This window comes from Thunnus thynnus, chromosome 20, assembly GCF_963924715.1.
Source record: "Thunnus thynnus chromosome 20, fThuThy2.1, whole genome shotgun sequence".
Taxonomy (NCBI): domain Eukaryota; kingdom Metazoa; phylum Chordata; class Actinopteri; order Scombriformes; family Scombridae; genus Thunnus; species Thunnus thynnus.
The window spans coordinates 11,728,930-11,756,676 of NC_089536.1; the positions used below are offsets into that span (position 1 = coordinate 11,728,930).

General features: G+C 38.6%; 1 protein-coding gene across 2 annotated transcripts; it reads right to left on the reverse strand.

Moving 5' to 3' along the window:
* Nucleotides 1–45: 45 nt before the first annotated feature.
* Nucleotides 46–27,404, reverse strand: polr3a (polymerase (RNA) III (DNA directed) polypeptide A). 2 transcript variants are annotated; one of them, XM_067575901.1, is made up of 32 exons: nt 27,199–27,404; nt 26,506–26,641; nt 25,056–25,193; nt 24,320–24,491; nt 24,063–24,217; nt 23,019–23,258; nt 21,906–22,068; nt 21,499–21,635; nt 21,300–21,403; nt 21,070–21,211; nt 20,147–20,287; nt 19,936–20,005; nt 19,511–19,638; nt 19,295–19,433; nt 18,745–18,909; nt 18,378–18,550; nt 16,922–17,033; nt 14,881–14,999; nt 13,618–13,755; nt 12,812–12,982; nt 9,853–9,966; nt 7,622–7,657; nt 7,195–7,281; nt 7,013–7,095; nt 6,334–6,504; nt 5,809–5,902; nt 5,543–5,635; nt 4,343–4,507; nt 2,833–2,997; nt 1,408–1,539; nt 832–964; nt 46–741 (listed from the first exon to the last, which is right to left on the reverse strand). In XM_067575901.1, the coding sequence occupies exons 1-32, from the start codon at nt 27,240–27,242 to the stop codon at nt 593–595; spliced, it is 4,209 nt and encodes a 1,402-aa protein (XP_067432002.1). In that variant the 5' UTR covers nt 27,243–27,404; the 3' UTR covers nt 46–592. The 2 variants fall into 2 exon arrangements, with proteins under 2 accessions (XP_067432002.1, XP_067432003.1); XM_067575902.1 differs by lacking the exon at nt 7,622–7,657.
* Nucleotides 27,405–27,747: the final 343 nt, after the last annotated feature.

Here is a 27,747-nt window from a genome sequence, read left to right on the forward strand (position 1 = left end):
TAATGCAAAACAGTGTTTAGAGACCAAAGAAGAGAGCAAGTCAGCTTCGTGATTAAGAGGTAATCTTTCTTCAGTCTGATGTACACTTGTTTATATAACATAGACATGATATACATAGAAAACACTGCCAAAAACTTAGCATTCACACAGTGATCAGTGCCATTACACTGAAGGAACAGAAGATTATGTAATGTCTTAACAGAGGAAACACACTGCTTTACAAACAAGTAAAAAAGCTAGAAGAGCAGTAGATAATAAATGTTTAAAGCATATAAAGTTTTCTGTATCACCCTAATATGTTTAAACTGAAATAAGCAACTCTACCATCTGTTACATGCTGAGAAGTTAGTTAAATTAAACGCAGTGTTCTTTCACAGTCTGTGGCATCAGCACGAGGTGTCACGCCAAAAAAGAAGACACAATCCTATTTTCTGTTAGATCCCCCAAAAGGAAATTATCTGACACTTTGGCAGGCACTTCTGTATTTGCTGAAGATAATCTCAAGGTATCTGTAGATAGGTGGCTCTGGAAAAAAAAACCAAAAAAAAAAACTACTTCAAACACCCCCCCCTCCCCGTTTATTTCCTCGATGCTATGTGATCAGAGGTATATGGAAGTCTGCGTTATCAAAGAGGAGAGGCCTTTTGACTGGAGAGGGATCCTTATCAGCCTTGTGTAGGAGTTTAAACAGTCCTGTTCCGATATTCATTGGAATCCCCATAATGATGCACTCAGACACACCTGAAACAGGAGCACAGGAAAATGTTATGATCCACTTAAGTCATGAAGAGTAAAGTTCAATTTCATTACAGAGAGAGAGCATCCATTTACCACAGACTGAGTCCTTCTGTCCAAAGTACGCGGCATCGAAGAGATGGTCAGCTGTTTTCTCGAAGGAGGCCAGCATGAGGACGCTCTCCTTCATTTTGGCTAAACCAAATCTGGTGATTCCAAGTATCTCCCCCTTTATGGACAGAATACAGTATGTATTAAAGCAATAAAGCAAAAAACACTTTTTTACTACAAAAACAGAAACACTTTGAGGACATATACAGTGGATTCAGTATTCAGACCTCTTCACTTCTTGCACAGGTTGTTTTTTAAATTTTAAATGGATTAAATTGCCATTTATGCCCATCAATCTACACTCAATAACCCATAATGACAAAGTGAAAACATGTTTTTAATTTTTTTTTTTGTGCAAATTTATGAAAAATCAAATTGCAATAATTTCTAAAAAAATTTCACTTTGTCATTATGGGTTGTAGAGTGTAGATTGATGTGCAAAAATGGCAGTTGTATACATTTAAAATGAAATCTACAACACAATTAAGTGTGTAAAAAGTGAGGGAGCCTGAATACTTTCTGAATCCACTGTATGAATGTTTTTTTTTTTACAAGTCATACCTTATAGGACATAAGATCTGCTAGAAGCATGACATGCCGCCGGTCAATGCTCATTCCATGGTTCACCATTGTATATTGAATCTCATTGATGATGGTCGATCTAGCAGCCTCAATACCCAAGGTCTTCTCAACCTGGAAATACACAGAAAGGCTTGTAAGCATCAAGTACTGGTTGGATTAAGAGTCTCTGCAGATACGGAGAAAGACAGAAATGTCAATGAGCCCATACTGAAACAGTAAATAAATCACACAGAGATCAGAGAAAGTCAGAAGCAACAGAAAGCTGCTCCTGAGAACACGTGGACAGTCCAGTGTTTATCATCATTTCTTACCAGATGATGACTGCTGGGAGCAATTTTGTTTACTGAAGAGCAGCTAGCGTCAAGCAGAGATGAGGCTAGCAGCTCAGACTTTAATTTGTAAAATCGGGGTGGAGTTCCCCTCTAAACAAACAGTAGCGAGTCAATTGAATTTAAAATGAAGTTTTATATTTAATATTTCTTCACCGGTAAAGCAGTTTCTGATCCCTCCACTGCCTAATCATTATGGAGTTTGCTTGAGATGTTAGTAGCAACATCCAGGATCACTGATCCTGGTTTTCATGACAAAGTACAGATGTGTTCAGATCAAAAATGAGGCAGTGATGTGTAAAAAAGAAAACACTTCTGTATCCCAAACAGACAGAAACTCACCATGAGGCTTTTTGCACCATTAAACTTACTTTAACCTTCGCTTTGAGAGTTGTTTTGTTGTTTGAATTGTATTATTTGGCACATACATAGAGGTGCTTTGATTCACTACTTGCAACTGGACGTTTAATTCACAGTGTCCATTTAGAAAAACAAAAAACAAAAACCGATTGCTATTAGAGTAGTGCTCAGAGAGTGATTTTAGATGTGATTTTGGCCATTGTACTAGTGTAATTGGCACACTAAGCAATGATAAACTTGCTTTTTGACTTGCAAATCACATCTCTAAGACTTGAGACTTGACTTCGATTCGGTCCAAATGATTAAAACAGCTCAGCTGACAATAGTTTCTCATATTTTGTCTACCCAACAACGACTGATAATGAAAACACCTCAGTTTAATGTGTGTAGAAACAAACACAATACACCTGCATGACTGACGTGAGCATGCATGTCCATATGTCCATTTATTCTTGATGAAAGTAGCCAGACAGTAGGCTACTACTTGAACCATTTCTCACACAAATTGCCTTGACCTGAATTCTCTTCCTTGGTTAAGATATCAGGCCATGTAGAGCAGGTCAGCCTGCAGAGGAGAATCTGTCCAGGCTATCAACTCTGTCTTAAAATTCATGTGACAGATGTAGAGCAGATGCAGTGCCGAAAAATAAGGACGAATGCAGGGCTCCAAGCCAAGTTACAGTGCCACTGGCTTTAAATCACCCTTGACTCATACCTCGTAAGTATTGTTGGAAGTGGTCCTGCTTCCATTCACTCCATGCGTTGCCATGACAGCTCTCAGGTTGTCCCCCTCCACCAGGAGTTTGTACTTGCTCTTGCCACTCTGTTCGTCAATGTGAATGACAGCTCTGGCAACCTCAGGTATTCCTTGAACCACCACCTTCCAAGTGAGAGATGAGAAAAGAAACATGTCAATAGTTGAAAGAAGAAACTAACACAGGGCTCCAGTTTTACATTTTTGGAACCCTTCAAATTTAGGAACACCTCTTAAATCAACATAAAGCACAAGATATTCATAGTTTCCATCTTACTAGTGTTAATAATCAAGGCTTTAGGAAAAGACATTTTCCTCGGGCTGAAACGAACAATTATTTTCATTACCAATATTACTCTTGATTAAACCATAAATTAAAAAAACAGAAGAGAGAAGTGGGAACCAACAAATGTCTGGTCCTACATTTTTCTTGAAATTATGTTTTTGTTGTCTTATTCATTCAGAACAGCTACAGAGGGATCTCTATTACTTATTCATATGTTCATACATTTCCTTTCCTTCACATCTCGCTTTATATACTTTTTGCCAGATAAGTCTAGACTACAAAGCTTACCCCATGATGGGACCAAGCGGCACAGTATCGCTTAGTAAAATTTTGTTTATTTATTTTCCCTTACTCGCTGTGCTGTTGAAATATGTATATGGTGTAACATATACAACGTCAGACAGAGAGCAAAAAAAAAAGAGGGTGGGTGTGGGTTATATTTTAAAAGCTGACTTTTTCCAGAAGTCAGCAGCCTTGTAGGTAAATTTCAAATATCTCATCAATTTGGTAAATCTTGTATGTACAAAACAAACTCAGGGCCAGATTTACTGAAGCTTTAGCACCTGTTTTTCAGGCACAGATGTGATGCATTCTGCCCCAAACACATGTGGTGCATTCATCAAGCAGACACACCAGGAGCTTGCTTCACAAAAGCAATTTGCGAGCACTTCTTACACACAGATTGCAAATGGTGCCAGTGCCCTAATTCACAAATGAAGAATCCCACAGTCCTCTATATTGCTCACACGTGAGTCGCAAGTATGATGTTTCTTTTGATAAAGTTAAATGTGTTAAATTCAATGCAGGAGGAAATGATCTCACATTGCAAGTTGCAGTTTGCATATTTGGTGAAACGGGCTCCAGGCTGGAGTCGCAGTTTGTGTGTCATTTGTGCAAGTGCCTGCAACGTGCACCTCTCTCCTTGTTGTATAAGCATTTAAGGGAGGATTTAGCAAATAATAGAATACATATAAACAGAGACTGATTATGTATTCCGCTGGATTTACTAACATCACGCAATTTGTGACATATAAGTATGTGTTTTGCTGCATTTACCTCAGTATTTACATCCAGATCAACACCATCTTCGCCTCTAAATGCTCTGAACTGCTGAGTTCTTAATAAATCAGGCCCTTAAGTGTTTTCACAGACAGTTTTTCACCAACTCACACACCAGATTCTCACCTTAGGAAGCTCTTCTTTTAACGACTGCAGAACGTAGTACATGGAGCTTTTGTTGTTCTCTCGCGGAGACACACACACCACAGCCTCACCGTGCACGGCGATGTCTCCCGGTTTCACTCGCAGTTTAGACATGCAGATGGAGTAACGCACCGTTTCTGCGTTTACCTGAAAGACAAAAAAAAAAAAAAAAGAAATCAGAGGCAAAGCTTCCATTGTTATTCCTACCCTGCTACACATAAGCACAACTCTAGAATTTAGATATAATTATAGTTAATAATTGTTGTTAATCTATCATTTTCTATCATTTAAACTGTGAGGGCATGCTGTAGCTGCACAGGGATGTCTGTCCAGCTGTGGACATAGACATCCCTGTCCACAGCTGGACAGGGATGTCTATTCATGGTACATTTGTAAACATGGCAAAAGAATCCCAATTAAAATGTATTTTTCCCCCATGCTTCCATATATCCTCTACAGGAATGTTCTTTCTAACCATACATTAAAGCCAGACTATGTTGGTGAACAGGATAGCAGGATAATGTTACTTGGAATTTCCCCTCATCTCACTTCGAGATTCTCTCGAGTCAGTTGCTTTAAAGACATCACCATTAGGTGACCTGACTGTGAGTGAGCAGCATGGCACCATTACACAGGAATCTGTACCTCACCAGCTCATTTATCTCATTTTACTTCTGTGATAAAGCCATTAAAATGTTTGTCTGTTTTATATTAAACACACGTAGAGATGAGTCAAAAACTGACTCAGTAATGTCAGTTATGCAACAATATTTATGTTAAGTTTGCTAACATTAGCCGCCATAAATTATTGGTCTTAACAGACCAAGTAAGGCTGTAGCAGCAAAACTCCTGAGTGCATTGTATTTAACAAGGGTGTGTTTTATTGCTTTATGATTTGAACTTTTAATTTGTAAGAGGAAGAACATGTTATTTCCTCTCTCAAAATGTACATGGTGTAATTTTAAAGGGTAATTTAGGGTTAATTATAACTTTTGTAGATTTGGGTATCTTTCCTATTAGTAATAATAACATTGTACTCACCAAGTTAATTGCTAATATTTGGGTAAAAAGAAGTGTATTGAATTCAATGAAGAAAATTACAAAGACCCAAATTGTAACAAAGCAGAATTACTATTGAGAGATTCATACATTGTGCCAGTAAAAATAAGAAAACTGTGGTACCTCCAGTCGCAGCAGCCTTATCCTTTCCAGTGACAATTTCACCAGGATAAAACAGTCATCTGGTAGAAAAACCTCTTCTATGTACTCGGAAATCTGTGGAGGACAACATGAGACCTTGCGTTTATCACAGCTCAGTACTTCAACTTGTTCATGTCTGACACAGTTCCTCTTTTGTAATTATTGGTGTTCTTCGACAAATGCTTATATCTAAAGGCACTGATTTATTTATAAAGGGAAAAAAGACAGGTGTCTAAAGGTATGAGTACCTCTCCCAGGAGAGTTTTCTCGATCCTCCCCTTCACCAGCCTGGCAAAGTCAGCGTCATCCTCCACATCCAAATGAGCAGTGATTATAGGAGTGCTGAGTGGTGAGTAGAGTACTTTTAGATTATTCAAACAAATTAGGGATGTATTAATTACTGTGATACAAAGACAATGTTTGCTAAATGCACTAATTCACTGTCTAAGCCATGGACTCAGGCAAGCATTATGCTTCAATGACAATGGCTTAAGGCCCTTTTGAGCTGCAAACCTCCCTAAAAAAAAGAAGACAAAAGTGATATTGGGCGGCAAATGTCAAAGCTGACAATTGCTTCCATTCAACCAAGGTGAGAGTGAATCAGTGAATGAATCAGTTCTTGCAGCAATAATATCCAATGAATCCCCAGAGACATCAAGACAAAGCCTGTAGCCCCCTTTGAAGGATGAAACAGCCTCTTCTTTTTCTCCTCTGCTCATATGACAGACAAAAACATCTCTGTAATTATATATCACATCAGATCTTGACCTCACCTGATGTTCTTGGAGGCATTGATGATCTCTTTAATGCGAGGCACACCGAGAGTGATGTTCATGGACGCCACGCCGGCAAAGTGGAAAGTTTTCAGGGTCATCTGAGTACCAGGCTCTCCGATACTCTGGGCACACAGAGCCCCTACCGCAGAGCCCGGCTCCATCTGAGCTCTGTACGAATCAACAAATGATAAACAGTCTCTGAGCTGACTTGGCGGTCATCATACAAAAATTACCATCTTGTCAACAGCCAACAGTATAGATAAGCGTTCATGTGAGAACAAAACAAGTCAATCACTCAATATAAATCTCCTACACCTGACAGAATCAGCGAGAACAGTACAGAAGGACATAACCACAACAAAACAAAATGTAAAGAAATACAGAATATAGCATCAACTTAATGGGACTCTGGCACAAAATTAGCAGCTCATTTGTGTTTTCTTCCATTTTTCTCTTGACTTTCTATTACCAGAGGCACATTTTCAGCTACCTACAGTGCAAAACGATGTAGTTTACTATTAACTTCAATGATCGATGTCTACATGCAGCAGGAAACACAACTTTTTGGGTGTGCAGAGACATAGAATCAATGTGAAATTAGGTTAAAACCCATCTGTTCCTTTTAAAAGCTACCATTTATGAGCCTCAGAACAAAACACAGCAGGGAGTCTTTTACCTCATGTATTTGTCTCTGCAGGTTTCAAGGAACTTCTCCAGCTGTTTGGGGGTTATGCGATCCAGCTGATAGAGAACTTTTGGCTGTAATGCAAAGTAGAGAAACGAGGAATTAAGTTTTAATTAACATAGCCGAAGACATTTCTGGGTTTAGCACATTAATCCAAGGTGTGTGTTGTTTACCTCGCTGGTACCGTTGTCGTTGATACCATACTTGTCTCTGGTCTTCTTGATTCTTTCTGAGACGCTCTTAATAAATTTCTTTATCTCCTACAGTTGATGAGAAAGAATTTAATTATTTCAAAGGTTGAGTTCAAAGGCACATTGACATCTTTCAGAACAAAAAGTGAAGTGTGATCAAACTGTTTGACACATGACACACTGTCATGCAGTTGTTAAGACATCACAGATAAGGTCTGGAGAATGCAACCAATCAGCAGAGCAGTCAGATGTCAGAGCGTGAATTTAAGCACAGTGACAAAGGCTGTTTTATTGTAATAGGACAACATTGTCTCAATTAATTGATCTTCATTAATAATCATTAATCGGTTCCACATCTCACTGGCACACCATTCTCAAAACCACAACCCAGCATGCTTGGTCACTATACCTCCAGGTACTTCTCTGAGCCTGTATCAGTTAACTCCTTCACAAAAGGGGGAGAGGGTCACAGGTATTACTGCCAGCACAACAATTAACTGCATGTAACTGGCTTTCAGTTCATACAGTATTTTCAACAGTTTTTTCTAAATTAAGCCTAATTATTTTTTAGAAACCCACTACACATCATGTCAAAACATACACTTAAAATCTTTCTTTCTACATGGAATGTGGTAGCGGTGCACCACGACCATTAGAGATGTAAAGATTTTCTCTCTGCACCATTAAGCTGACTGTTACTGCACCGTCAGCCCACAAATGGAAAATGCTGTTTTTGAAATAAATTAAAAAGTTTCTTGACACAGTGAAAAAACAAAAAAAAACTTAATAGCATATGAGCTGACAGTTGCAGCACTATTAAAATAGAACTAACTTTCAAAACCTTAACACGAGTTTTCATAGGGGTCACTGAGTGTCAAATCAGACAAGGTTGTTGCAGCATCGTCTCAGATTTTGTTCAAACTTTGTCTATATCATGAATGGGTCCCAAAACCAAGGCCTGTAAAAATATTTCTGTTAAAATCCTATGTTTTCATATTTTTTCAGCCCTTGATATTATTTCATTTTTATAGCCTCAAAAATGGGAAGCCAAAAAAAATTCATTCACATTCCACAGCAGAATGAATGCACATTAAGGATAGTTGACATGCTTGAAATCAATCATGATATAAAATGTATATCCACAGCTTTATTATGTCTTAAATAAAACCTTCATTTTAAATTTTAGTTCGCTTTTAAGTAGTCTGCTCGAAATCCTTCATTGAAACAACAGAAATGTGTGAAATGATAAAGAAATATGCAATACAATATTACTGACCAGCTCTGATGCACATAAATTGGTTATGCTGCCCTCTTGACCAGGTCTCTCTTGAAAATTGGATTGGAAACAAGTCAACAAAAACTAAACAAAAACTCATATTACGAGACTAAGCTTTAACCAGCATAGAGTACTTTCTTATTGTTTTTTCTGAGATAAATATGAGATAACCTTCAGAAGCACTTCAGACAACACAATGGTTTTTAACATTCATGATTGGGAACTCATCAGTGGTGTAGTCTTTTCTGAAGAACGCATCTGAAGTATGTTTTCAGAAGTACATCATTTATTGATGATGTAGCTCTGCTAGCAAAAAAAGTCTGATAATCTTCCTCCAAATACATGTTGCAGTCAGCAACTCATGAACAGAAATGATAAATTTAACTTTGACTAATTGGTTGGACTTCATGTGACATTTCTTAGACTGAGGCATTAGAGCATAAATGCTTACAGTATGCAACACATATACATACTGTATCTACCAAACTACAACAGTTGAGAGCATTTCGCATCAAAACATTATTGATTGTCTCTGTTTTTTTTAACCTTTATTTATTTACAGGATTTCTCTGAGAGCAATGCTCTCTTTTTCAGAAAAGCCCTGACCACATTCACACAGTTACACATTCATACCTGGAAGCTGCCCAGTACGACCACAGTCTGATCTGCTGGCCACTGAGCAGCTCCACTGGAGCAGTTGGGGTTAAGGGCCATACTCAGGGGCACCTCAGTGGTGGTAATGAGGGAAGGGCAAGAACTGCTTCTTCACTTTCCCCAACCAGATTTATTCTGCCAGTCCTGGGGATTGAACCAGCGACCCTTCGGTCACAAGCTCGCTTCTCTAACCTTTAGTCCACCACTGCCCCAATCCATCCATCCATCAAATTTCTAGGAGAACCCTGTTGAAGCAGTCACCACTTCTCTCAGTCGATGTGTGTCGCATGTATGTCATTGTGAGTCCGCACAAAAAACAGGGACAAATAGTACCATCCAGCTTCTAGAAAATATCACACAGAGATAATAAGACCTCTTCTTCCCTGAAGGCCCCTGGGGCTGTCTTTAGCTTAGCGTCATCAGTAAATGACTTATTTACTTCCTTAATTCTGATACCTTCGGGGAAAATCGCAAGAGCCTGTGTCAGCCTTTGGAAAACCAAGTATATTGGTTGAGACATGAGAACTACAGATTTGATATTTAAATATGTAGCCATCTCAAAATCATGAAAACACCCTTCATAATTAAAAAAAAGAAAAAAAAAAGAAGACCTTTTAAGACAAAAATCAAATTTAAGGCCATTTAGGGCTTTTTAAGGATCCTATAATATACAGTACTATACAGTACAGATAGTACTTTGGTGAGGTTACCTCCAAGAAGCTGTCTCTGCAACACAAGAAGTCAGCTCTCTTCATGATGGCATCTGCAGTGAGGACCAGCTCGTTTTGACTGAGTGCAGGCTCGTCTGGACACGTGTAGACCGCCTGGGGGAATGGAGAGAATAAAAAGCAGATAAATAGGAGGTAATGCGGCTGAAGCACTCACTCACAGGTCAACAGTTCCCTCACACAAGGGTTAACAGCTTCCGATAGCTGATCCTAAATGCATGTGAAACTATCCCATCCTAAACACAGTATGAAAATTACCTATTTACAAGAACAGGAACATTAATCTCATTATACTTATTCTGATGTCCCTTCACTGGCCAGCACTTTTGTTAACATATACTGTAAATCACTAAATTTGCCAGTACAAGTAATCAGACCTCTTGGTAGATGGATGGTAGTTGCCTTACTATCATTTGATAAAGATGGAGCACAGACACACAAACACAAACAGACCAATACATGTATTACTGTCCCAGTATGAGCATCTTAACTTGCAATTGTGTATGAAATGTGCTGTATAAATTAAAATTCCTTGCCAAACCAATAATTTTAAAAAAGCCAAGCACAGCTTATCCACTCTCAGATACATCGGTATCGAAGCTATTAAATGCCCTGGTAGACGAGGTGAGACTGACTCTCTACTCCAGAATTTATACACTGGATACTCTCACACCAAGGAGTCTGAATGAGGACTTTAATATCAGACCATTCCTGTGATTATTTATTGTTGCCATGTTCTCTCCAGGTATGAATTCATTCCTGTGCTGTTTATTAATATCTGCATTATTTCATGTATGACATGGTTATACCCTGTCCTATTTTTCATATTTGGGCAAACACCTGAGGGTTGAATATTATAGACTCCTATTTAACAATGAGGGACATCTTTTTAGAAGATTTTTTAAGTCTAGCCATATTAAAAGTATGATGTCACTGGAGCTTATGATCTATTTAAGATGGTAACTGTATATATTTTGTTTAGTCTGAACTGGTGGATGTCTTAATACACTGCATCTAAGGGAGCTACAGTGTGCCGACCTTCATCTTTCTTTGCCAAACCTATAACAAATTGGCATGCAGCAGAGGGTTTTCCTGCGGAGCTCACCACCTCTGGGATCAATCTGCTCTTGTAAACATGCTTCTGTTATCAATAACCACAGTCACTCAGGGTTTCCAAGGTGTGATTGATGATACACAGTGATTATACACCATCATGTTGCTTTTCTTTTTAAAATGTAAATAAAACCCATTCAGGTGTATCACCGCCCCATGTTCATCAAATAAAACAACTCTAATTTGTAAAATACTATGCATGTTATCAATACTTAGTCGGACGCTACAATTATTAACTGAAGGTGTCTGCTCCGTGACTGTCTGCAGCAGAGAGTAGCACAGAGTAGTGGAGTGAGACATCTGTCCTCCGTCCTGCTCTCTGCTGTGGAAACCATGCTCACTATAGTAAACACAGGTGGCATTTTACACCAGTGACGGACTGCTTATAAAAACAATAAAATACAGAAACACCTGGAGAATACAGTCAATCCTTTCTTGATTAGAGTTATGAAAGCCTCAGTTTTTACAGTTGTGTTCCCCTATACATTTCTGCCTTATTATTAATAAACATACATGAGGACGTTAATTCAAAAAAAAAAAAAAATCAGCATCCTGTGTTTGTCAACTGATCATAATTGAAGGTACAGGTTTGTTTTACTGCTGTAAAAGAGAGAGAGGGAGAGAAACAGAGAGAGAGGACAGAAGTCTCACTCTGCTAGCAGACACTTTCTGTTCCCAGAATTTTAGCGTCCGTCATCCGACTAAGCATTGATAACACGCTTACTATTGTACAAAGTTAACACACGGCAACACATTTTGTTCATGATCAACACCACAAGCCTAACAGATATTTAGCTCCTGTGTTTCTACATGTAGAGTTTCTCTGCTAATGATCTGCCCCTCTGGCTGGCAGTTGGCTTCTCACAGTAGGACAATATTCTTACTGGTTTTTGTTCTCCCAGAGCTTTGGCATATATGAAGTGCCACACACATTTAAAAGGCTTCCCTTAGGCTACACTGAGCCGATGCAATTAGACAGAGAAACTTGGCTTTTTCCATGAATGTCCATTTTTTTATACAGGGCTAATGACACATCCATCCTTTGTCCTTTTTAATGGTCGGACACATTTGGAGGGGGTGAACTTTTTGGAACCGATTAGAGCCCAGGTAACACTAAGATGATATTTTAGAGTAAAAAGATTCAGATAAAGATAATCACAACCTATTCACTGTTTACATAAACAGTGAATTCATCTGTATACTTGGTTAAAAACATATTATCACCTCATTGAGGAAAAGCAGATTGCCATAGATGAGAGTTAAACATCCATTTGAACAATAGGTTCATGTTTTTTTTCCTAGTAATTCTTGCTCATCTTCCAGCCTAACCAACAACTGGGCAGATGGATTTTTTTTAAAGCTTTATTCATCCAGTCTTGTTTGGCTGAACCTGCATTAATGAAGTGGAACAAACAAAATCAATCTGGGAAATGAATCAATGACTTTCTGGTTACCTCTCCAGATCTGTTTTTCTTTTATTCAAAGACAAAACATTAACATACCGAATGCTAAGTAGTGTGCAGTACAAATTGTCCATGAAAGTTGAGATAGTGACGTAAGAGACCAAATATAAACATACATACATGAATGACAATTACTATGGTTGAATATGAGTGTAGTAACAAGAGGGCTTATGTAAAGCTTATATGAGAGCAGAGTTGAGATAAATAAACTATTCTTCTGGTTTGTACGTGTATTGATGTATTTGTGGGTGTGTGTGCAGGGAGGCAGGGATGTGTCTCTGTTCATGTGTAAAGGGGTGAAGGGAAAAAAAACAAAATGGGAGGCCAAACAAGTCCATAAACTGTCCGCTCCCGATTTAACTCACCCGGATGTTGTCTAGGACTCTCTTAAACTCCAGCGGCTCATCCTTTCCCTCCATCGCAGCAGGGTCCAGACCATCACCGCCATAAATGAACTGAATGATGTCGCCAGTGGAGCTTCGCACTGTCAGGTCGTACTGGGAGCACAAATCCTCCAGGGACTTTACCAGACGCCTCTGTCCAAACACGTGTAGGAACACAAATAATATCATGGGTGACATACCGGTATATAACAGTGAGTGGATATTCAGTGTCTATGTTTATCTGAAATCTGACCTCCGACCATTTAAACAAATGTTCCAGTATTCCAACTTGCATATATTTTATTTGCATACATCCCCATGTAGAGCTAAAATGATTATAAATTGACAAAAGTTTTGATAATTAATTTCTCATTTAAGTAATTTATCGAGCAAAAATGCCTAAAGCCTAATTCACTGGTTTCAGCATCTCAAATGTGAGGATTTGTTGCTTTCATGTTTTATACTATTTTAAACTAAATTGAAATAGGATTTTGTTTGTCAGACAAAAGAAGTAATTTGAATCAACTTTGGGCTCTGGGAACTTGTGATGGTCACTTTCCACCATTTGTCATTATTTCATTATTTTATACATGAACCAATTAATGGAATAATTGAAAAAGTAAATGCCAGAATAATTCATAATGAAAGTGATCATTAATTGCAGCCTATCTCATTTTATTTGACAAGGACACTTTTTGGTATTAGCAAATTCCATTCAGATAAGAACACACTTTCATTCAGCCATGTGATATCAGCTTTGCAACAGGTGTGAACCGTAGGGTCATTACCTGCATGTATCCAGTCTCTGCGGTTTTCACAGCAGTGTCCACCAGACCCTCCCGACCAGCCATGGTGTGAAAGAAGAACTCTGTGGGCGTCAGGCCAGAATAGAAGCTGTCGGCCACAAAGCCTTTAGCAGCAGGCAGCTGTAGAAAAATCATTGTTGAGCCATTAAGAAGGTTTCGTACGCTAGAAATGTGTGTGTGCAGAAAACATGAATGATTTTACCCAGTTTCAATATTATAACCCCATTTCATTTGTTATTATCCAATATATGATCTTTGAAGAATCAGAAATATGAACAGACTCAAAACAGTCTTGGAATGCACTGAAGCTTTTTGAATTACTAAATAAGAGGCTGAGTTAACATTAAGAGGACCTATTGAAAATAATCAGTCAATGCATTTAAAACACAACCACATCACATCTCAAAATACTGATAATTCAATAAAAATAGGAAGCATCGGCCATGTAGTATGTTACTGTCATTTATAAGAGCTCAAATAAGAGTAATTTATTTAAAAATGAACCATTGTGTATGATCCCTTTGAGGAATATATTGCAAAATAATTAAAATTAAAGTTGCAAGCAGCGATGATCGGGCCCTTGCACCTTTGTGAAATTCGGGGTGCTTTTATTGCAGGCATGCAGATGTGTTAAGGACTGGGCTCTTATCGGACATTGCGCGAGGAGTTAAATGTCATTTCCTGTGTCCACTATGTGGTGCTAGAGAGCACCCACAATTATACGTCATATCCCTGTATATCATGTGTAGACCACAGCATGTAAATTTCATCAAAAGCGTTCAATGAAAACTCAAGATTTTGATAACTTGACATTGACCAAATTTCAAGTCTGTCGGGTTTAATCTCTAGCAGGAGTTTGTTAGAACAACACCTGCAAATGGCAAAATCTGCACAAGAATCACAAATTAAATTCAAATCCTGTTGGATTTAAGGTTCCAAGAGGATTGATACATGTCCCTACCAAATTTTGTTCAGGTACGTCAAATTTGAGGGAGGGGCTTCAAATTTGAAATTATTTACAACTTCTGACATACGTTCAAAGTTTCATACGTTTTTGAGCATGTTTAGCCCCTAAAAAATGCATTTCTTTTGGAAGAATAATAATAGAGAATAATAATTCCTTCAATTACAAGAGGGCCTTCACACCACTCAGTGCTTGGGCTCTAATAATAATAATTCCTTCAGATACAATTGAGCCTTTGCACCATTCGGTGCTCAGGCCCTAATAAATAAACTGCATCTTACTTTTGAGTGCTTGTCAAAGTGAGGCAAGGAGCGATTTTCAAAACCATCGGGTACTCGAGAGCCACTTATGGCCTGCTGGCCCACACAGGCAATCATCTGAGAGATATTAATGAAGGATCCTGTTTGTATACAGAGGAGACAAATGAAAAAGTGAGAGAAGGTGCATAAACAAAAAAATGAATAATTATGAAAATACAAGAAACAGTATGCGCAAAGATCCCTGCAAAAGTGCTGGGATGATCAGCCGATAAAGAAAGCTGAGCCTTCACTATTTTCACTTCCTCTCATGTAAAGAATTTTATATTTCCTACAATTCTTTCCCTTTTTTTCTTTAAAGATTTTTTGGGCCTTTAAGCCTGTATTGACAGTGATAGTAGAGTCAGACAGGAAACAGAGGAGAGAGAGAGGGAAATGACGAGCAACAAAGGTCCACCGTTGCGATTATATGTTATGTGTCTTAACCACCTGGCTACCAGGATGACATAAACTGAACATTTTTATGTTTTGGACTATTCGGACAAAACAAGTCATTTGAATAAGTAACCTTGGGCTCTGGGAAGTTGTGATGGACATATTTCCTGACACTTTATAGACTTAATTGAAAAACTAATCAACTGATTAATCAAGAATGGAAATAATTATTTGCAGCTGAAGATTTTTTTTTTAGAGTGAAAAATAAAAATAAAGTAAGTAAGTAAAAATAAAGAGCCCTACTTCATGGTGTAAGACAGTCATGTGACAGCTTCAAAGATAACGATGATGTATTATCAAGGGCTGGCATTTAGGTTAATGTTATACACGCCATTGAGTTGCACGGTTTGTCAAAGTTAGTTGAAACCACTAGATATTTAATGTGTTATTCCATTTTGTTTTTTGTCGTTTTGTGGAGAGCTGAACACTCATCTAAACAACTAAATCATTACGATGACTCTGGCCACTCAAGTTGAAACTTATCATTGGTTGCCTTATATTCAGGAAGAGAAGTCTTTTTATCCTGGCAGCTGCTGATGACCCTTCCTTTAATACCTTGTTAACTATTGTTCTATCTGTAAAAGGAGTCCTGACTGACTGTCTGAGGCAACAATGAATTGCTGTTCTCTTTAAAACATTTGTTTTGGCGTCTCACAATGAACGTTCCCCGTTGTGAGACACCACACTCATGTTGTCAGGGAGCAGGGGTTACAAGTTAAGTATTTATAATTTGTGTTGTCTTTCGCACGCTCAGCTAAACTGACACCGATCTCTTAGACTTGTCCTATCCAAAGATTTCTGTATATATCTTTAACCACACTTTTTTGGGAGAAATTTTGTTCTTTCACTATCAAAGTATTTAAGCTGAAGGTGCTCGTAGGCCTGACAAAGTTTGACTGCCCTAATGTTATCTGATTGTGTAGTCAGGCTTATGTCCTTACATCCTTTCTGTTTCTTATCTCACACCCTTTTTTTCTCTGAAGCTCTTGATTAATCACTTGTTTGTTTATATCACAGGACTACAAAGTGCTAGAAAAATCCAGGCACTTCCTAACATGTGAATATTGGTAGACTGCAGTGAGGGCCATACTCTTAGGTCTATTTTCACTCATGGAGGACTCTTCATATTACTATTTTTTCTAAGCAGCATCCACAGAGCTACACCTTTCATTACCACGCAGGTCTTTGTATTGAACACACTGTACAGACCACAGTCAAAGGTGGGGCCTGTTCCAGAGATTTTAATAGAGGTCATACCCCCAATGTCCCTTTGATTATTTCTCCAAATAAATCTATTTTGAATACCAGCGTGCACTTACTTAAGTGGCTGAGGTGACAACCTCCTACTTCTGTTTGGAGGTTGCTTTCAGAGTTACAAAGTCTTAAGGATAAAAGGATAATCCTAAAATGATAGTTTCGACTACTGCCTCCAAAACTAAATGATACATCTCAAGGTGTTTATCCTGACATAATAACTTTGCATCATTCACAGCAATATCTTATATTCAAGAATATATGGAACCAAATAACGATTTCATTATTTGTCAAGTTTCCTGTCCAGCTCGCTTACCTTTGGAGCCACAAAGAGCCATGATCAGTGGGCTGTTGCTCTTGTCGAGCTCCCTGAGGCAGGCACTGCCAGCTCGGTCTCTGATGACTGACAATTCTCTCAAGATGAGAGCCTATTGACAAACACACACAAAATTAAATCTTGCATCCTGACACACAAACGTAGTTTGCAAAGGTCAAACCGCAAATGCACAAACTGTGATCTTCTGCAAGTGTTTTGAAACAGCTTTGCTTATCCTTCTACAAGTCATTCAATCCACACCCTTCTGCAATCCCTCTGAAAGCTTTTTCTTTTCTTATGCACATAGTACAGCATAAATGTCATTGCCAACCATTCATATAACACTACCTTGGACTAAAAAAGGATGGAAAACACTGAACAAAAAACAGGATATTAACCATGTACTTTTCACTTTTCACCGACTGTGAAAACACCAATGTTTGAATTGATGATTGTTGTCAATCACTCCCTCTGATGGATGACGGTAGAGATTATGAATGAAGATGTTCTGAAATTGGTTATGTCATAAGCTTTGGGAGAATTTACATACCACTTTTGTCTGACTTCAAAAGTGCTGTGTGGTAATTCAGCCCTCGCCTGCACTGCAGTATGTGAAGAATTTGCCCGTTAATGATAATAAATCAATAAACTTTCAATCTATCATTTCTTGGATTGTGATCAGAAAAAATTGTATTTAATTAACATTTGAAACATATGAAGATGTAAGGTTAAAATTCTCTTCTTTGTGACCAGGACACATAACTATGCAGTGATTCTCATCATAAACGAGAACATGAGGATTTTATTTTAAAGCAGCTGATGACGGTGCAGCCCAGTAAGGGTGATTTTGGTGATTAACAGGTGAAAATACGTCTAAGGGTCTATCAAAATTGAGTTTTTTTACTCTGCATTGCATATTTGGTTGCAAAATCCACCTGTCCGTCCTCTCTGGTGAACAAACTATGTAACAGTCATAGTTAAACATGTCTTTTGCATTTCTTTACTGCAATTTTTTGTTACTTATCAGCTGATATAAACGTTGATGGCAATCTATCTCAGTCAGGCTCTACTCAAGCTCAAGGCAGCTGGTCTTTGGTAGTATTTCTATATCAGCCAATCTGTTCTTTTAGCTTCACAGCTCTGCTCAGCTACTGCTGAAAGGAAATTAAGCTCACCGACTAATTGATTTCCATTCATTTTCAAGATCTTTTACCAGTTCTTTCGCCTCTTCTAAATTTGCAATTGATGTCAGAGTCAGTCACACCACCAATGAGTCACCACTGGTGTGAATTTTCAGTACTTGTCGTAGGAAGGTGTCAGTTTAAAATAAAGAGATTAAATGAAAAAGCTTATGCCTAGTGTGGTGTGCACGTGGCTAACTAAATGAGGATCCAGGTGACGAACGTAAATTCTCATGTATGTTCATGTTTTTCATGTGTGAATATATCACGCCCACCTCCAGGGTCTCCTCTGCCGTGCAGCCGGGCTGCTGCTGCAGTTTGCCAGTCTTCAGAGCTTCAATGTATTCATCACACTTCTGGTAACCGTCATCCAGCAGGTCCTGTTTGGCCTTCAGCAGACCTTGGCCAGGTGTCACGTCTCCAATGCCAATGGAAAAGCCCCGATTGGCTGAAAGTTTAGGGTAAAAAAAAAATTAAATAGAATTGTTTACTGCTGACCAAGGATTTAAAATGACCTAATGTGTACTAAAATACTAGTGTCAGAATTTTCTGGGCACATTTCTGTTAAGACTGACAGATATCTAAATCTTGAGGGCATTGTAAGACACTCAATATGTTGTTAAAACCCTGGAGATCACCTACAAAGATACACCGGAGCGAGTCTTGCAAGGCGGGACATGGCGTTGGCAGCCTCCAGCTGTCCCCAGTCTCTCAGCAAGATGTAGAAGATGTTGTTCTTGGACCCAGATCCCAAGGTGCCCTTGTCCATGCTTCCACACATCAGCTCACTGTTGTGAATCACCACGACTGGGAACGTGACAGGAAAATGTGAGAAGAAATGACGCCATCAGGTCCCAGAATAGAAACACAACAAAGGTGAATGACACACGGCTTTGATTAAAATAATCACTGTCCAAGTTGATGATTCAAAACCAAGTGTAATAAAAAAAACACCTTAAAATGTGTCATTTACCTTTTTAAAACTTCTGACTATGAAAGGCATAAAAAGGTTTTTTTCCCCTCTATATTTTTCTGCTGCTGTACTCTAGTCTTTCTTGCATAAGATATCTCCACAACGAGATTACCTGATTAAATTAAGGTTGTAATAACATTAAACTTTATGACTCAATCGAATAACATCTTTTCATTTTGCATGTATACTGCAGTAGACATTTATACAAAAGAAACTCACATGAGTCATTGTGACAGAGATCCTCTCCCTTGCCACAGTACTGTTTGCCCTTGGTCCGCAGGTTTGCCTTGACTGGACATTCCTTACTTGGCTTCAGAATGACGCTGAATATCTGTTTGCCCGTCCACAGAGCCATGGGCTGATGGATAAACAGCAAAATATTAGTGGCAGGACACAAATACAGAGTTAAGTATCAAGCTCACCACAATGAAGTACCTTCATTATAGCTGGGCGGGGGAGAGAGATCCTGATTTTTTCATCTTTGCCCACAAGGATTGACGCCACTATCTGACAGGCCTTTGCTCTGTCAAAGAAGGTGTCCTTCAGGGTCAAGAGGTAGGCCGCTAGAAGGTAGAAATATGCTATAAAGTTAATGGAAATGAAATATATTGGCTATTTCAAATATAGGTGAAGTGCGCCCCCATCAGGTGGAAAACGAATGAATTCATGAACATTTTATTGTACCATCACTGAGCTCTCCTCCACATTATACATCATATATGCTTTTCAAGGAATATGCATGTGCTGGAAATTACAATTTTCCCTTTTATCAATGATAAACTGTAACTCAAAGCACAAGGGTCCTCACATCATACAAAAACAGAGCACTACAATTGGCTGTCACACACCACTGCACTGACCTGTCAGAAAGTCCTGAATAGCAGCAATCAGAGGCTCGCCATTTCTTGGAGTGACAAGGTTAGCTTTTGTCTGGAAGAAAAGATAATGATTTGTGTCAATCTGTTGTCAATTTCTTATAAACAATTTATTTCCTGCAGACAGCTTTTCATTGCTGAATGCCTGAAGGTGTGTGTACGCTGTATGGACCCTTTGTGCTGTGATGATACATACACCCATCAGGACCAGGGCTTCAGCTTTGGCTTCTTCAGTCTGAGGTAAATGGAGATTCATTTCATCACCGTCAAAGTCGGCGTTGTAGGGGGTGCACACACACTCGTTGAACCGAAATGTCCTGTGAGGTTTGACTCTGGCCTGTGAAAAATCAATGTCATACATCAAGAAGCGACTAGATGTCTAACATGAACAACAATAAATCAACTTGTTCCAGTGCTTTCACAGTTTATTCAAACCCCGTAACATTAACTCATTTAGTTTGGTTTATAGGTACAGATGAAAGTAGTTTGATGCACAGATAATAACTTTAATTATCTATTTTGTTCAAATCTGTCACGGATCTCTGTACGGTACCTGTGCCTGTTTAGAGTTAAACAGATATCTACTCTTGTTCAGTGGGTAATTCAAATTATCATGGGAGCATAAAAGAGCATACCAATTTTACTTTTGCTTTGATTTCTTCAGTTTTTCAGCCCTATTAGAAACCTCTTTACATCTTTCCTGTTCAACAAAGCAGTGACTTTTGTACTCTGCACTGAGCCTGAAAATTGCTTTTGCGAGCAAACTGTGGAGGATTCATTACAAGTAATAATGAGATGTGAAACAATTTAAGAAAACATGCAAAACCAAAACTATTTTGGCATAACAACATATTGTTAACATCCTAGATTATCAAAATTCATATGCATTCGTTGTTCCTGTGTTGGTATGCACACCAGAAAAAGAAAGCTATGGCAAATAATAAAGACATTTTTTGTGGTGCATAAAATTACAATCTTTAACATTGTAGGGTGAGAAGTTACCAAAACATTGTCAAAACCATATGTCCTTTGCTTATAAGCATGTCTTTTTGAAAGAAATGACAGATTTCAAGTTTCTACTAAGGTTTATATAGGTGTTAAAATAAAAAAACAACTTACAATGTGGGCCATGATGCTGAGTTTGTGCAGAGAGGGTTGTCGATTGAATAGGACAATATCTCCGTCTATCAGGTGCCTCTCTACCACATCACCAAACCTCAGCTCCTGAGCAATCTTCTCACGGTTTCCATATTTTAAAAACCTGACAGAGAGAGAGGATTCATTTTTAGGTGGTGAACCACATCACACAAGCACTTGTTTTAATTTTCCTTAGAAGCAACGAGCATCACCTTTTCATCTGTGTGTGACGATTCTGGATAAAGTTGGCACCAGGGTGAACGTCAGGACCGTTGCGCACAAGTTTCCTCATTAGTTCGAGATTGGCTTTGTTAACCTGGAACATAGTACCAAATTGAGACAGTGTAACTTCAGTACTTGCATGGAAATGGTTGTTAAGTGTATTTGTTGTAGCCACTGAACGGTGCTTACCCTCTCTGGGTAAGTCAGGATTTTGGCTACGTGCACAGGGACAGCAACCTCGTCGATCCTCAAGTTTGGGTCAGGAGAGATGACAGTTCTGCCTGAGAAGTCCACTCTTTTCCCTGAGAGGTTTCCTCTGAATCGACCTGAGTTATCACAGTAGATTAATCAGTCTACCTCTGTCTTTGACAGATAAATCAATTGATATCACAGCTCACACAGGCCGGTAACATTCTAATACAGTGTATGAGTGAGTAAGTATGAAATTAGTATCTAAATCTAAACTACCTGTTGTCATTTAAGGTCACAGAGATAATTGTGCACTGTGTCAAAATGAATGAAAAATAAAATAAAAACAAAACAAAAATTTGAATATTGACAAAATTAGACATCCCAGGTTTAAATATACACTATACCTTGCTTCCCCTTGAGTCTCTGCACAAAGCCTCTTGTCCATTTCTTAGGTGCCATGTTGAGGGGGATGCCAGAGAGCTCGCTGTTGATGTAAAGGGCACACTGTAGCTGGAGGAAGTCCCAGTCCTCCATGATCATCTGGGTCTTAGCCCCTGTCATACGATGCTGGATGGCAAAAGAGTTTGTTAGTGTAGGCTGTCTTCATGAAATATCTGATGACTGCATTCAAGAAATGTCATAGTTGTTACTCTGTTTAAGAGTAGGCTTAAAACTTTCCTTTTAATAAAGCTTATAGTCAGGGCTGACTCAGGCTTGCCTTGGACCATCCCCTAGTTATGCTGCTATAGGCCTAGACTGCCAGGGGACTTCCCATGATGCACTGAGCTTCTCTCCTCCTCTCCCTCTCTATCTGTATGCATTCATGTCACATTAATGCATGTTACTAACTCAGCATCTTCTCTCTCCAGCATTTTTGTGATCATTCATCTCTCCTCCTGTTGCTTTCTTCCCTTTCCTTGCCACTGTCACCAAGTGTTTGCTCATGGAGGAATTTTGGGTCTCTAGAGTACGGTCTAGACCTGCTCTATATAAAAAGTGCCCTGAGATAACATCTGTTGTGATTTGGTGCTATATAAATAAAATTGACTTATTCTTTAAGCTGATGATTAACTTTAAAATAATCAACAATTGTCTAATAATAAGTCAGTGTAGTGTTTGAGTGCCACTTCAGAGACCGAAATGAGCCAGTTTGAAGGTGAAGGGGAGAGATTTAATCATTTTTAAGATGATAGAGGATCCAGATTTGGCCCTCTAACTGTATTGTTAAGAAGCTGTACGCTCAGAAAATGTGATTTATTCTATCTGGAGGCTGCTGGAATCTGAAATAATGTTATTTTCCATTGCTTAAGGTTCATCATATGAATTGCTTATGGACAGATGACTCACCACAGATCATTATTTCATTAGTTCCACCTTTTAATCAAATGCTGTGAACAAAACATTTGTGCTGCTAAAAAACACTGAAGTTTACTGTCCTCAAACTAGAAGCACAAGTCTGATTAGGTCCTGCAGATACCCAGCTACTTCGTACTGGATAGAAGATGATAAATACCAACCTTTTTGATGACATCGTTGAGGAAGATTATCTCTGTGAGCTTCATGGTGAGGTCATCCTCATTGGTGCCTGACTTCAGGTCGCTGACCACAGAGGGTCGTATGCAGACAGGAGGCACCAGGAGGCGGGTGAGGATGAGGTCTGCAGGTTTCCCTGCTTCAGGGTTCATCAGCAGCAGGGGAATGTCTTCTTGGGGAATCCTCTTGAAGAGGTTCAGCGCCACCAAAGGGTTCAGGTTTTCCTAGAGAGGAATTGATAATGAACTGTGAGGCAAAATATACCAGGGCCTTCGCCTAAGGCTGTGAAACTGTACAATAATAATACTTATTTTCATACTTTAGTTTGAAGACTAACATCATGTTTTTCTACAATATGGTAATCAAAAGTATTTCAATACCCAGCCAAGCTTTTTATACTAGGAAGTTCGTCACTGGCCATACCGCATCATGACAACAATACACAACATTCAGCCCCACTAGCTGTTGCATTAGAGCACCAGCATCTCAGACCAAAACAAATTTACAAATTTTATTTAAAGTTGTAAAAAAATAAATAAATAAAAAAAAGCAGCAGCTGAACACACAGCTCAACACACCAGGCTCATGAAACTCAGATCAAATTGTCAAATTAGGCAGAGCTGATCAAATACGAATCAAGATTCTGTTACTGCTTTGCCTATTTCTCACCTCAGATGTTTTCAGAAACATATTTCAGTGTACTATCTAGCTGCAGTATGAGAAAGCATGTGACCCGGCCACCATGTTGAAGACGGACACGGGAAGGACAGGGAGGGACCCCCATGCACTAACATTCACGCTCACATGCACTAACATGCATGTGCGCCAAGACAGGCTTCCAAAACAAAGAACAGAGAAGCTGAGATTACAAGATACTCAGAGGGAGTGTGACTTCATTCTCTGCTCAGGAGGCATTTACTCCACTATATCTTTACATAGCAAATAGTTGTTTGCTAACATCTAGTGGGGCTAAATGTCATATATTGCACCTTTAAATAACACCATGTAAAAGAGTGTACAAAGTTCACCTGCGCCCGTGTCAGCAGAGGCTCCACCACTTTGTTGTGCTCGACGGCAGTATCAAAGGACTGCAGGAACTCTGACACAAAAGGATCCACCACCTTCTTAGTCGTTTTATACTTCTCATGGATAATCTTAAGCAGGCCACACTTTTTCACTGGTCCTGAAGATGAAGAGACAAATGAGTCAAATCAGGTTTTTCCCAAATATCACAGAGCACAGTGTCAAAAAGCAAATATCAGAATTGCAAATGTCTCTTTTTCACCATTAAAAGCTGAACAATTCAGACAGATTGTCCTTTTGCGGCATTTATCAGAGATCTTCTTCTTCAATCCGCGCTTCTGGAGATAGGCCAGGTTGGGTCGTTTCAAGAAATCCATGAACTGCAGTTTCTCCTCTTTCGTCAGCATTATGCTCGAACATGTCTTGCAAATCATCTGGGGACAGGACAAAAGTACCACATTAGAATGAGGGAAAATAATAAATGTCTCCCACCAGTACAGAAATTATTTAAGGTGAAATTATGGAGCATCACTTTGTGATATTAGTGTTATATATAAATATATATAAAAAACAAATATAACTGATATACAAAAACAGTGTCAAATTATGAAAAAAATTTTAATTACTTGATTTACACACTTATTCACCATAATTCCACCAGTTCAAATTTTGATACTCTAGTGACACCTTAAGAAATTAATAGATTTTTGCTTGCTGTAGTCCAGATGGAGGTATCTTGTTCAAATGAACTTCAGCAGTATTACTACCTCTTCTAACATGGAGTGTAGCATGAGCATTATAACGAAAGGTAAGTTTCCTCACAGATAATGCTGATCATATGCTAATGTAAACCACCAGGTGTGAGTCTCTAAATGATGACTGTTTTAAAATATATACCATCTAATTTTTTAATGATGTATCCTTTAAATATCATGTTTTGTTGTAGGATCTGTTATTTCATATGCACTGTTAATAATAACATTAGACTGTGAACTTGCCTGCAAGATTCCTATTATGGCTTTGAAATAGCCGACATGAAAACATGGCAGCTCCAGATCCAGGTAGCCGTAATGTCCTAAACAATCAGCGAGATTCTTCCCACATGTCAAACACGGTCTGTCTTTCTCACTGGTTCCCTGCAAGAAACATGAGATCAGAGGAATGAATTGCATATGGCTACATACAGTGATGGTATATGAAATGGGTACATCAGTACATTGATTAAAGCAAGAAAAGATTTGTGAGCCTGAAAGGTTGTCCAGGAGGAAATGTATACAATGGATTGAATTAAGTATTATATGAATTTAAAACTGCTCTATGCCTGAAATCAGGCATGGTGCCTGAGAACTTTAAGCCCTGCATACTGTACATAGGTAACATTATAGTAGTCCCACAGATGTAATCTATCCCTACAGAGCTATGTCCACACGAGTTGCAAATGTCTTCCTTGTCATATAAACTAAATCAAGTGTATATACAGATTCTGTATGGAAAGATTTAAACCTTTCGATTTTAAAACAAAAATATATTCCCCCAAAAAGCAAAAGTAAAAGACTGTGCAGCTATCGCACTGTTCCTACTTATATGGCCTACAATCCAATTAGATTGTTTGGTAGCCCAACTAACACAAATAAAAGTTAAAGCTCTTTGTCATAGATCTGCAAGTGCCATCTTCTTTTTATGACAGTCAGCAGAAATCAAGTTGAGAGGTCCTTCTAAACATATTTGAAAAAGTCTTTACACACATAACAAGAACTTTTCCTATATCTGAGGCCTGACATATACAGCAACATAAAGACATGTATTCCATGCTCTTTGGAATGATAAAATAACATTGTTAGGCTGTTGTTTGCCAGTTTTGTGAGTGTGTGAGTGCGAGTGAGTGTTGTTATTATTGTGAGTGATGTTGTAACTACAATACACTCAAGATTCAACAGGTTTTATTGTCACTTGTACAGCAACACAGCAGATGGCAACATCGAAGACAGTGAAATGGAACTCTAGCTCCAATTAAACTATATTATAAAATGAGAGAGAAATATAATAAAAAGGAGAGAGAAATATACAAATATACATTATATTGCACATTGGTGTGCAAGTGCAGTATTGCACATAAGTGGTAAATAGATAAATAAGTACATTGAACATAAGTGATGGGTGTTAAATACTTCTGATAAAATTATGAATATCGTGTAGTGGGGAAGACAGCGTGTGTGTTTGGTGGGGGATGAATAAGTATGCAGGAGAGGAAGAGAGAGAGACTGTGCGTTTGTGTGCGTGTGCAACAGCAAGTAAATTACATGCGCTATACTATATACTGCATACTGCGTATTGTGCCAAGTGATTTTTTGAAATAAACATAAAAGCAAAAAGAAGAAACATCAACATAAAGAAGCTGTAGTCATTGGGATGTACTGTATAAAAATCATGAATGAGTTTATGGCGTACCATACGGTGGTCCAACACTCCATAGGCCAGTGGAGTGTGATTCATGTCCTGGCTGTACAGGTTCTTACTGACCACCTGGATGTGGGCCTGCTGACGCATCTGCTCAGCAGATTTCATCCCAAAGCAGATGTGGCTTCTGCAGACAAAGATGAACAGTTAAGCAAAGACGTTCACAGGGTTAATATCTCAAAGTGATAACAACAGACCAATATCTGCTTTCTTATGTCTGCAGGACTTCTCACTGGTCAGGGAAACCAAACCAACTGCTTAGGGTTTATACATGTGTTTTCGTGCCACATTTATCCACAAACTTGCAACGTGATAACCTATACTGAGGAGTAGGAATTAATAAAAGTGGACACTAAATGCGTTGATCGATGTTCGTGAAGTTAAGTTAATATGGCGATAAAACAAACAATATTAGGTAAACTATTACATTTTAACTGTGTTTGAAACAAATGTCTCTTCACTAACATCAACTTTCAAGTTAACCTTGATACCACTGAATTGTTAGCTACAACTTAACAGTTTGGTAGGGCAACAGTGTCCTCCAGTGCAGTATAATATGAACGTACTAACGCTAGACAATTTTTCAATATTTGCCACATTGCAAACTGATATGACACTGGCTAACCGAAGAGCTAACTACTGCTAGCTAGCAGCACTTCCCAGTCTTGTTATAACGTTACTCACATTTTTCTGGCCACATCTGTCTCTCTGAACTGCTCCTTCACCATTTTGGTAGCGGTTCCTCAACAAACAACACCACTAATGTATTTGTTATTTTGTCCTCATTCCAGCAGACTAACGTTAGGCTTTGCGTGTATCCAGCACGCTGTCATTTCGCTTTCCCATGTTGATAGCGTGTGCGCGTGTGAGCCACAGTGATGCTGCCTTCAGGGTACATCCGTAATCTAGCGATTTTACTCATAAGTCACAAAGTTGACAAAATGGGACTTTTAGCGAGGATCACTGAAAGCTGTGTGGTGTCTCGCCCGAGGAAGTTTTCCACTTTGGCTAGTATAATATGTACTAAATAACATATGCACATTTCTGCACTTAAAGCTGTGATGAAAACTATATATATATATATATACTAACTTGATATTAAAGCACCGAGGAGTAACTTTATCTTATTTGTCCTGTTAATCTGTACTGTCAGTATTTTCATTTATAGACACCTCAAAGTATGCTGAATATGCTGATTAGCCCATGAAAGTCCGTATTTTTAATCAAATATGT

Bases quoted from the DNA above. Each gene is read 5' to 3' on its own strand.
- polr3a (XM_067575901.1), bottom strand. From the start codon at position 27,242: ATGGTGAAGGAGCAGTTCAGAGAGACAGATGTGGCCAGAAAAAT. The intron at 19,434-19,510 runs GTACTTCATTGT...TTTATCCATCAG, and splicing joins CCCGCCCAGCTATAATGAAG to CCCATGGCTCTGTGGACGGG. The intron at 742-831 runs GTAAATGGATGC...CTCCTGTTTCAG, and splicing joins ACAGAAGGACTCAGTCTGTG to GTGTGTCTGAGTGCATCATT.